At 32.4% G+C, this 12,431-nt stretch overlaps 1 protein-coding gene across 3 annotated transcripts in view; it reads left to right on the top strand.

Annotated features, from left to right (window-relative positions):
• The first annotated feature begins 6,971 nt into the window (after nt 1-6,971).
• The window catches only part of LOC142322182 (syndecan-2-B-like), a 61,054-nt gene continuing 55,594 nt past the window's right edge, over nt 6,972-12,431 (top strand). The window contains exon 1 of one of the 3 annotated variants that reach the window (XM_075360978.1): nt 6,972-7,213. In XM_075360978.1, coding sequence (XP_075217093.1) covers nt 7,139-7,213 — 75 coding nt within the window. In that variant the 5' untranslated portion in view covers nt 6,972-7,138. The remainder of the gene's footprint in view (nt 7,214-12,431) is intronic. The other 2 variants (XM_075360969.1, XM_075360985.1) reach the window with 2 other exon arrangements.

Raw genomic sequence — 12,431 nt, 5'->3', positions numbered from 1 at the left:
CAAGGGAGCGCCAGGCGATCTACGGGAGGCGGCGGGCAGGCGGAGACCGGGTGACCATTGCCAACGAGGAACGCACTCGCACGTTCCTCGCATGGCAAGAGACCTGGGACCACGAGGCCAGAGGACGATGGACCGCAAGGCTTATTCCTCTGGTCAGACCGTGGACGGAGCGACGGCATGGAGAAGTGGAGTACTACATGACCCAATTTTTAACGGGTCACGGGTACTTCCGCGCTTACTTCCATGTCATAGGGAAAGCGCCGTCCCCCGACTGCCTGTATTGTCCCGGTGTACGGGACGACGCTGAGCACACCTTTTTCAAATGTGCTCGGTGGGCGGAAGATCGAGGGACATTAGAGGTGGATCACGGAGCACTGAGTCCCCACAACGTGGTTGCGATGATGCTCCGTGACCTGGGCAGCTGGAAAAGCGTAGCCCAATTCGTCGGCAACATACTCAGGGCCAAAAAGGTTGACCTGGACAGTCCTGAAAATTAGGTAGCACCTAACAGGCTAGTATAGGAGGACTCGACCAGAAGTAATGTGATAAACGGTTCCGGGTCGAGCCCTGGTAGAAAGGGGGGTGGTTTTAGTCGGTAGTCCGCTGATGGTGATTGGATAATACCATCAGCGGGAGCCCGACACTCCGTGCGTAAATGCATTTTCACCTCCCTCCTCAAAAAAAAAAAAACCGTCATCGTCATCAATATTGATTTGTCTTGTTGTAATTATGTTTACAAACAATAAACTGTAATTATATAAACATTCTAAATTGTCAACCTCTCAATATCCTGATCAAGCCGCGAACAAGCGATAATAGGAATGGCGAAGGAAACATTTCACATAAAGAATCAGTTATTTAAAAAAAAAAAAAAATGTAGAATATAAGAAGAGAAAAAAGTTGGAGGCATTTGAATTGTGGCAAGGAGGAAATTTAATAAGATATAACAGACAAAGTGAAAAATGAAGTAATGGGGAAAATGAACAAGAATAAAAGCTTGATCAGAAAATTCAGAAAAAGAAAGCTAACTGGTACATGTGAAGTGTGTAGATTTTTTTTCTGGACGCACAATAAGGTGTCGTTATAAGGGTCCAGAAACAAAATTACCAAACGAAATGACTAAAGATAAAAATTTACTTAAAAAAATTAAAACGCCTATGCGGAATGCTAGGTTCGAAATAAAACCAAAATAGAAACAATATTAAAAATCTAGCATGAAACAATAGAATTGCCGAACGTGAAAAGGTAGAAACATGAAAGTTTTAATTAGATGTTTGAATCCAGATGCACGGCCTTAAGAAATTTTAACATATTAGACAACATAGATACATTGTTGCCTAAGATATTTCGTATGGTAGAAACTAGTTTAAACTTCCAACGCAAATTTGCATAATAGACATAGTCTACAAGGATGTGGTGCACAGTTAATTGGCAGTCGCAGCGAACACAAACGTGTGCATCAGTCTGACTCATCTGATATCCATGAGTAAGCCTTCTGTTCCCTATTCGCAAACGACAAATAATAACTTCCTAACGACGGTTATTCCTATAAGAAGAGTCCTACAGTGACATTGTTCTTATCTGGACGAAGTTTATTGTTGATGGTAGCATTCCATTCACTTTGCAACTCATCATGAACCACTCTCTTCAAAAGACAAGACAAGAATAAGATCATTCGTAAAAATGTGATTAGTGAAAGCGGGCTTCAAACAGGCCTCTTTTGTCGCACGATCAACGCGCTCATTGCCTGAATTTCCAGTTCTACTAGGGATCCAGCAGAAGCTCACTACTGTATTTCGTTGAGTCATTTCAGAGATAACAGACTGCACAGATTCTCAAAAAAGGTTGCAGCAATTTAAAAAAATCGTATCTCAGAAATTACTAGAGAAAAATCAAACGATTATTTTTTTTAAATTCACCAACTAAAAAAGATTTTTTTTTACACATTATAGAATGTTTCCATATGAGCTTCGTTGGTCGCTCTGCAATCATCCAGCCGATAATAGAGTTCTGCTCAGGTCCGCTGGATCATCGCAGGCATAAATGTGGCAATAGCAGCGGTGATTCGTTGTCTTAAATGTTGTAAATCCCTCATTTTTTCACTTTAGACAATGTTTTAACGTATCCCCATAGAAAAAAAGTCTAGGAGTGTCAAATCTGGGCTTATCGGAGGCCAAAGCACAGGACCATTCCTACCAATCCAACGATTACGGAATTTTTCATTGAGAGCGCGTCAAACGCTTAGGCTAAAGTGTGGGGGCGCACCATGTTGTTGAAACATTACAGCAACGTTACTTTCTTTTTCAGTTGATTTTTTAAACCTTCTTAAATAACTTTGGCGTGTATGCTCGACTGCCACGTCACTCGTTTTAGGCCGTCCGGGGTACTTTTTCACTTCTTCTTGCCAGATTTCTTAAACTGCTCGTATCACCGTCTAATGCTGTTTGGATGAGAGGGATCATTGTCATAAACGCGCTGGAAAGTCCGTTGAACAGTTATAAATAATATATACTCCACTAACCACAAATTTCACTATGCTTTGTGCTGAAGTGTCACCTTTGCAGATTGACAGTGGCGAAGAGTTGTTGCGAGTTGTGTCATTGTGCTCAATAGACATGACCGGCCGTGACCGTCTCAAGGTCACGACCGGTCATGTCTAAAAAAAATTGATGATATCCCGATTATTTTGCAGTTCCAATTAATACTTTATCTCAATTACGTAAGGAGGTATGATTATTTTTGTTGCTGGAACATTTTTTGTAACCTTTTTTATATGATAATAGGGTGTCTGTAGTACATGTCTCTAATCGCCTGCAAGGGAGTCATGGAATTTGAACAGATAAGTACGTGCCGGAATGATGAGCTAAGTATATTTAAGGCCTTGTTAATAGCATACAGCTCCACGATGAAAACATTGGTGATGCTGGGAAGACCAAGCATGTATGTTCTATTAGCAACCACTAAAGCACAACCAACAGAATTATTGTGCCTAGAGCTGTCTCTATAAACTATAGTACCTGGATTCACGATATTTACAATATTGAAAAGTTTTCTAGTAAGATAACCGGATTTGTGCCCTTTTTTTGGTATCGACCTAAACTAAGCCAATAATTCGCGAGGTAGGGCCGCCAAGGGGAGTAATAATGTTGAATAACGGTATTGTACTGGAAGTACTGGAGGTAATTGTATATTTAGAGATAAGAAAAGCCGATGAGCTCTGGTGGCTAGAGGAGCAGTAGATCTTGGCCGTTCCTAATATCGATTAACATGCTGGTAGGAGAGTACGGCAGCAAAGGAAGAATGATTTGATTGCGCTTTAATGCGAGCTACATAGAAGTATATCATTTGGTTCCATCTATACCAGAGAGATGACTCACCACTGTTTACTGGTAGACTTACCACGGGGCTTGAGCAAAACGCACTTGTAGAGAGATGGATAAATGAATGATGATCTGCATCGAGCATCTTCAGAGCGGTAGCCCGTGCGGTCGAATAAACCACACATTCATAGTCTAAGCGGGAACAGATCAGAGCTCCGTAAGAAGCGCAACATGCATACTCGATCAGCACCCTAATCAGTTTTAGATAGAACTCTCAGCATGTCTAACATTTTTAAACATTTTACCTTCAGCTCCTTTAAATGTGTTACCCACGTTATTCGTTGGTCAAACTACATTCCTAAAATTCTAACCCACGTGCATGCTTCAACTGGTTCACCATGAAGTAACAGTTGAGGGTCAACTTGTTCCCTCAAGTGTGAAAAGTAAATGCATTTCGTTTTCTCCGTACAAAACGTGAATCTAGTCGTTTTACACCACGTATCTAAACAGGTTATTGTGTTTTGCAGCAGCCTGTCACGAGTAGCTAAAGTTCTACACGCTACGTAAATAGAAAAATCATCTACAGATAAAGAACACATAATGGGTTTTCAAATGAAGTTTGTAGTATTTACAAACAGTTTGTAGTATTTATGACTACCGCAAACATAGTAACATTTAGCACACTTCCCTGTAGTATTCCGTTTTCAAGTGTAAAATGTTTGGATACATCTTCCAATTTGACATTCTCAAGACCATGCCGAGTATGGACCTTTACAACTTTTTCATTATTTTGCCTCAGTGAATGTGATATCAATGTGTCCTGTACAGCTGCAACGTGCACAAACTTTATCCTTTGTGCAACCAATTTTGGTGTGACCAAAATCCTGACACTGGAAGCAGCATCTGAGGTTTGGTATATATGGTTGCACATGGACAGAAAGGTAACCAACATTTGTATGGTCAGTAACAGTTGGACTAGTAAAGACTAAAACTAGCAAGGATGTTGGTACATGAACACCATTCTCCTTCCTCATGATCTCTGCACAGAAGTGACAGACTGCAGTAACAGCTCTTCTGAGATCTCTGATAGTTCAATATCAATCAAATTGCAGCAAAAGATCAATCCTTGTTGAAATTTAATGCATTACATGGTTCCACTAATACTTCATCCTTTCCTATGGACCTAAGGGCTTAGGGCTTCCGACTCTCTACATCACTACTTACCTCAATTAACCACTCCTAAGTTTTTAGTAGACTTTGAAGAGCCACAAGCTGCTGCAGCACATTTGTTTATTAGAAAATGAGAAACCTTCACCAAGGATTTACCTTCTTGGTTACACTTTACTACAAGGAAACAGATATTAATTAAGTTGTTTCTTTCTGTATAAGAGTATAAAGAGAAACATTTCTTGTAAGATCTCTCATTTTCTTATCACTTGATACATCTTCAACTGACAATGTTGGTCAAATTCTTTTCAAACTCCTGTGTTTTTTTAGTAAACCAACAACCAACATAGGTTATTAATTGGTACTGACGTATGGTTCCATGAGTATTGGTGATATAATGGACCACTCCAGCAGGGCGCACACATACTGGAGATAACCGCAACTGGCTATGCCCAGGTGCCCAGAGGACATCATCCGAGACTCCCTATGCAGACACATCCACCCATTGGCATGATAGTTTCCACCTTGAGTTACAGTCACGTTTTGTAAGGTGCCGCCACACCACTGAGTGTATGTGTAAGAAGAAACAGTATAAGATGTGTAAGTGTGGAATAGTTTGTGATGTAAAAGGTTCAGCAGCTCAGAATGTAGTGGGGAAAAAAGCTGCATAGGTTAGAGCCATGGGGATCCCAATCCTCAGAGTCTTAAAGAGTAAGACTCCCTGTCAGGGTTTTATTGAGATACTTCCTCTACATCCACTATGTTCAGTTAAAGCAGGATCACCTCTTGATTGATGGATGTGTTTACTTCCACATATAGTGAATCTTGATTTAATGAATAAATATCATCAAACCCTAGTTATACAATCGTTAAATCCTGTGAGAGTAGAAGTACTGATTAAAACAGTTCTAGAAGGATCAGTAGAAGATGAAAAAAAAGAGATTATAAAAGAGTAAAAACTGTAGACAGTCTAAGAGGAATAGGATGCTATCAAGATCTTGAAGTCTTGCCAGAATAAGAGAAAAACAGAGACAGATATAAGTAAGATACCGCTCTTGACCATATTATGATGAAATTAATTACAATTAAAAATATATAAACTATCATTTATCATTTAGATTGATTATTGTTCTAGAAAATACCCAAAAATAATGACTATTTATTTGAAAAATGCAAAACATCAACGGAAGGTAATTTTCTCAATGACAAATTATAACAAGTCACTTCTGTGTTAATATTTCACTTTAACATCTCCTATATGCTATTTAGGAAACTATTAAAATAATATTAAATTACTAGATAATATTTCACATATTACAGGTGCCTGAAATTAAATAAAATTCACTATCTACTTCCAAGTGCTTTGCTTTAAATACATGTCATTAAGTAATAATTATGCAAATATGGAAATTGAGCCTTATATGTTGTTGAAGAAGTGTAATGAATAAATTTATTAATGAAAACTCTAAAGAAAATTATTATCTGTCTTGATGTAGAATAAAACAACTGTAATCTGATGCAGAGATGTACTGTATCAGAAATAAAATAAATGTTGACAATATTACATCTAAATTTTTCTCTATATGTAAAAACCTCATCTGGAAAGAAAAGGCTCAGTGGATTATGGCTGATGTTGATTCTTTGTAACAACTGCAAAGATGTTTGGTCTTGTTAAAATTCAGAATTTACACATCATCAGAAAGAATTTCAAGTAATCCTTATACTGGTTTTATAGTTACTCATCTCTATCAAGCAACAAACATTTGATAAGTTTGTTGTGATATTGAATAGTGGTTGACATAAAAGGTTTTCTATAACTTCAGTGAATTTTATTCTTAGGAAATTGATTGTAGCGTTTAGCTCATCTATCTGGGGTAATATTTTTTTTTTTTTTTTAATCAATAATTTATTTTCTTGTTTTATTTTGAGTCCATCCTGTTTAGAATATTATAGTTTTGACTTCTCTTAAGTATATTAACATGTTTTCCTTTATAACAAAGTATGTTTTCATTGATTGAATTTCTAATAACGGCTTAATATTAAGCATTAATATCTGTAAATTCAATGTTTTATAAGTTCCGCATCCCTGAACTCGTAAATCCTAAAATGCACAGTAAACATGAATTTAAAATCACGATTTGATTATTAACTAAACAGAATGAATTGTACATTTATTTATTATTCTACGCACAACATTTCCGTCAAAAAATAAACAGCTTCGCAAATACGCAAAGAAATTATTGTTATTTTTTATGAATATTTTTATCTTGAAAAAAAATAAATCTTTTATTTATAGAAATGATTAAATATTAATTAGGATAATAAAGCAGTTATTCATTTACTCCACCCATAAACTAAAATTTTCTTTTAAGTTAACATTTTTATCACAATCATATTCATACATAATTCGTCCTTCAAGTTGTCATTAGATTGACTTATCCGTAGCAAGTCCAAGAAATTATGAAGGTTGTGTCATGCGTAATAACACAATGCTCGAAGTAGTCCTATTCCGTACTCGCCCTCCATTAGACAAGGAATTTCATTGATCAATGTTGTGAGTTCTGTAGTGTATTTCGCTTTTCTGTTATTGTTTTTTGTATTCATAATAGTGTTTATAATTTAGTACTTCGGTACTAATTTATTTATTGGTGATGTATTTAAGATTCTTCATATTATTACTTCATACAGTAGTATTAATTGGAATTAAAAGTGCTTCTGCTGAAGAGGTAAGAACACATATGATTCTAACCTGCTACGGTCTTTTATCAATTTTATTGTATGTTTTTATTGTCTGTGCATACTTTTTAATATATTTTATTGGATGAAGCTTAATAAGTGCCCATTGGTTTACATTTTATGTCATATTTTTTTGGTTTTATGAACAGCTGTACAAATTGGTCTGCTCGGGGCTATGTGCATTCATAGACATTGATCTGGTATTGTTTACTGTTATTTTTATGAGCGACACTTTTATTTGGAATAATTTTTCCTGAGGTTATGTTTCATCCTTTATTATTTAATGAAATACTCTTATACTTATCCTTCCTACACCCGATTATAAGAATTGGAACTAGTTCAGGTTACTGTCATTTTCGTCAGTACTTGCGTGATAGTTAGTTTGCAGTTTGCTTAGAATACTAACGTGTAATAAATCTGTTTGCCTATATTTTACAGTTACCGAAATTACTGTGATGTTATATCTGTCTCCTGTTGATTTTAAAGATTCTTTCCTAAAATAAAAGCCACCTAAAAAAAATTAATGTTTTTTTTAACTGCACATTGTAATAAATTAAAATTTGAACTTAGTTAATTTTTCGAGGTCGAATGGTTGAATAAAATAAACAGTTTTGTTTAAAACTGCCTATTGAAATTGGTTGTATTGAATGTTTTTAAATTACTAAATTGAATTGATATTTTTTAATTTTATGGGCATATGGTTTAATTTAAAGTAGTGATGTTTACAGATGGGGGAAGAAGAATTACAGTAGACTTTATAACCACTTGAAAAAATTGGCCTGCCTGAAATGAAGTTTAGCTGTTGAATATAAGGATTGACATCCTATCATAGGGTAAATAAGAGATACTTATCCAGATTTGGCTTCCTTGAATTGACACCAGCTTTTAAAAAGTACATTGTTCCTGAAATATTGATGTTACTTCATATGTTTTTATTGATTGTATTTTATATTTTTCGGATGATGTCATAGTGTGGTATCTGTTCATCATTTTTTAGAAATACTACAGAATGTATTCTAAATTAGATGCTTGTTAAATTTTTACATTTGTTAAGTTTTTCATAGATTTTTATACTCTTCATTTAATCTCTTTCACAGAGTTTTTATCATGAACAGTTTTAGATATTTATAGAAGTATATGATTTTTTGGTAAATTTTATATGCCTTGTGGTTTCTATTATGAATTATTTTAATCTGATTGAATTATAAGTTAAATGCATACATTTAACATGTATAATTGTGTTAGTTTGTACAGCATTATTGGCAAAAACGTTTGTTAATCTATTTTTAGAATTCTTTAACTAAAATATGCATACCTTTAGAAATTTGTTCTGTGAAGTGCTGGCTTTAGTTTCAAATGTACATAGTTATTTATCAGCCCCATTGTAAGCAAGATCATACCTACATATGATAGAGATGTATTGTATTGTAAAGAAGTCTATGTCTTTGTAAATCCAGTATTCAGGATTTCCTTATGACAGATATTAAATGGACTGGCAGTCAAATATGTAATTTCCTGGCGTGGAGTTGTTCATATTTGCAACATGAGAAAGAAAATAACATTAAAAACAAACTATTATCAAAGATTTGTGTGTCTATTTACATTATTAAAAATTTTGTGAACTTTCCAGAAAGTGGAACTTTCATGAACTATCCAGAAATATTCATATTCTAGTTTGATATAGTAACAGAATATAGGTTAAGATTTTGGTTCAGAGTAATTTGGTGTGTTCAAAATGAGCAGAAAGATTATAATGATGAAGGACATGGTGATGAAGAGGAAGAGGAGAAAATGAAACAATATGCCTGACCCTTGGAATTGAAACTAAGATAGTTGTTCCTAAAACCATCATACTGATCACTTCATTAACTTGCCAGTCAGTTCAAATAAATAAAGCAATAACACAGCATATAATAACAATCAGGATATTTCTTGATAAACTTCCCTAACATAAGGAGTTAAACAAAAAAACAGAAGCTTTTTAGGATAATGAATATTTTTGATATTTTAAATTTTAATGTTATTTTTTATTAAACTCACCATATTTATGGTTAACTTGTTTTTGCATTTTTTTTTTCACTGGAATCATGATTGGTATTAATAAAGGGTAAGAATATTAATTTACAGTTTTTTTCGTATTGTAATGCAGTTATAATTGTGGTTATGGTATATTTTATTTTGAAACAAAATCTTTTGAGCTATAAAAAATATCTTTTGTTCTGTGATATTTGATAATTTTGAAAATTATAAAAACATCTATGTAACAAAATTTTAACAGAAATTTTCTTCTGCATTTTTGCAGATCAGTTGAGTAGTTGATTATACATAGATACTTGGATTTTTTAGAGCATGAGTTAATGAATATTTTTATAATTTATAATTTAAAACAATAAAATAGTTATTGCATCTGTTTTGATGTTAATTAATAAAATGTCATCATTCCATTTACTAGTTAGAAGACTTTAGCAACTATTATAATTATTCCTGGAACTGAGAACATACAGTTCTCAATAATAGTTTAGTCTAAATAAATATAACATATTAATTTTAGAAGTTGTACTCATATTAAATGGGATTTTTAAAATTAATAAGTGTTTTTAATGAATTTAGGCTTTATAGCTAGGGTTTAAGAATTTATAACAATTTTACTACTTCAGGAAGTATGTGATGAGATAATTTAAAATAAGAATAAATTAGAAGTTTTTATTTATCATGTGTTTTACCAATTTAGAGTTTTTATATATAAATTAACACTATTGGCATGTGACCAGTTTCTCTCCTCATGTAGATTGAAAATAATATTATTCCTAATTTTAATGTTGTCAGTAGATCTTTTAGAAGTACTGTAATAAATATTTTGGTCATACTTTTAGGTTTTCCGTATAAGGTTATGATATTTTTGTTATAAAGTCAAATTTTGTTTTAACAAAATGTAATATGTAAAGAATCTAATCATCAAGCAAAATAATAGTTCCTTAAAAAAAAAAAATACTTTTTTTAGGAAAATGTGTTTTTAAAAGTATAATTTATTTTGTATTTGTATTATCTTTTATGTGTATGGTTAGCCATATTAGATTATTTTAATTTGTGATGTTTTAAACAAAGCTATTTATATTTTTAATATGTATTTTAAACGTATTGCTTTGTACCATATATATATATATATATAGTGTGTGAGAGAGAGAGAGCATGTGTGTGTGTGTGTGTATACATTATATAGTTATTTTTTTACTGTGATTCTTAACCAGTTTTCTTTAATGATACAAAACATAAGTGGGGTAAAGAAAAAATTGATTAAAAAACAAGTATATAGTGTTATAGTAATGGTCTTTCCCAATAGTTATTTTTTTACTGTGATTCTTAACCAGTTTTCTTTAATGATACAAAACATAAGTGGGGTAAAGAAAAAATTGATTAAAAAACAAGTATATAGTGTTATAGTAATGGTCTTTCCCATTATTCTTGTGATTATAACTTTAGTTAGGTAATTTTTATTTCCTTTTTACAGTACTGTATATATTGAATTTTTAACTTAACTAAATCTGCAGTATCTGACAAATCTAAGTCTAATCTGAATCTGAGTATATTGCAATTTATAATACCACTGAGCCAGCTGGAGGAAGATTTTGAAGTCCATTCAGTATATACTGTTGTAACTTAATTAACATTTTCTTAAGGAAAATTTATCTCAAACATTTTTATTAGAATTTGCTGTTTGTTAATTTTGAATTGATTGAAGTTCTTCAGCTGAAAATGACTGACATTAATTAGTAACTGTAACAGCTACTAGAAATTTAATACAAAAATAAAATATTTGATCAAAGTAAGCTTATTGTTGATCATGGTAAAGAAATATTTGATTTCCCGAAAAGTAATGAATTGTTACTATGAAACTTTGTGAAAACTAGTATGTAAGAGATTATTACCCACCGGGTTGGTCTAGTGGTAAACTCATCATCTCAAATTAGCTGATTTCAAAGTCGAGAGTTCTAAGTTTGAAATCCTAGAAAAGACAGTTACTTTTATACGGATTTGAATACTAGATCATGGATACTGGTGTACTTTGGTGGTTGGATTTCAATAAACACATGTCTCAGGAATGGTCAACCTGAGACTACAAGACTTCACTTCATTTACATTCATATATATCATCTCATTCATACTCTAGAGTAATATCTTACATTGGTTCCAGAGACTAAACAGGAAAAGAAAAAAAGATTGTAAGAGATTTTTTATCAGAGATTTTAAACATTTATCCAAGATAATTTCTTGTTTTCATCTTTTCCAGGACTTGAGTCAAGTATCCTTTATTGTTTAAGGACTTCAAAATTTTTACCACTTTAAACATAATGTTTTAGATTGTTGAGCACTATGTTAAAGACATTTCATTAAGGCGTTTGAACTCTCCTTTCTTGTACTCATAAGTAATGCTAAGAAATTAAAAATTAGATCCAGTCTACCAATTGTTTTCTTTATATGTTATAGTATAAAAACTTGTATTCATTGATTCTTTTTGTGATAGTAAACAACATTCTTCTATTATTAATAAATATATATTGGTCTTTAAATTATTTGTGCTACTGGAGTTGAAGAACAATTAAATTATTTGAGATTTGTTAAAGAATGTTCTATTTTTTAAGATAGAGTTTAATATCTTAGCATATACGCGATTATTCGTTTGCAAATAGCTTTAAATCATTTTAAAATAGGCTGTTTATATTTTAAATTTCATATTTGTTTGCCAAGACATTGCTAGCTGATAAGTAATTCCTAGATGTAGTAATAATATGAACAATTTATGGTAAGTTCTAGATCAAATTAATAATATTTAATATAAAAATTATATTTTATTCAGTTAATAATAATAGTATTAAAATGTTGTTAATAGTTGCAGAACTAAAACTGAATAATTAGTGAAAAAAGGATTTAAAATTTGTATATATATATATTATTAATTTTATCTTGCAAAGACATTCTAGTTTTTAGCTTTATCCTTAGTGAAAAACAGATTAGTAATTTATTGTTCAATACAGTAACAGTGAATACATAAATTGAATGTGTCACTCTAAAATTTTGTTAATAATGAAATGATCTGTGTTTCATTTTTAATCATTGACATCAAAGTTTAAATTTTATGGTTTATGATTGTCATAGATCATATTTTCACATTAAAATCCGAAACACTCAGCTGTTTTTATTTGCTTAGAG

The sequence above is a fragment of the Lycorma delicatula genome, chromosome 1 (genome assembly GCF_047948215.1).
Source record: "Lycorma delicatula isolate Av1 chromosome 1, ASM4794821v1, whole genome shotgun sequence".
NCBI classification, from domain to species: domain Eukaryota; kingdom Metazoa; phylum Arthropoda; class Insecta; order Hemiptera; family Fulgoridae; genus Lycorma; species Lycorma delicatula.
This window is presented reverse-complemented; position numbering and strand designations above follow the sequence as displayed.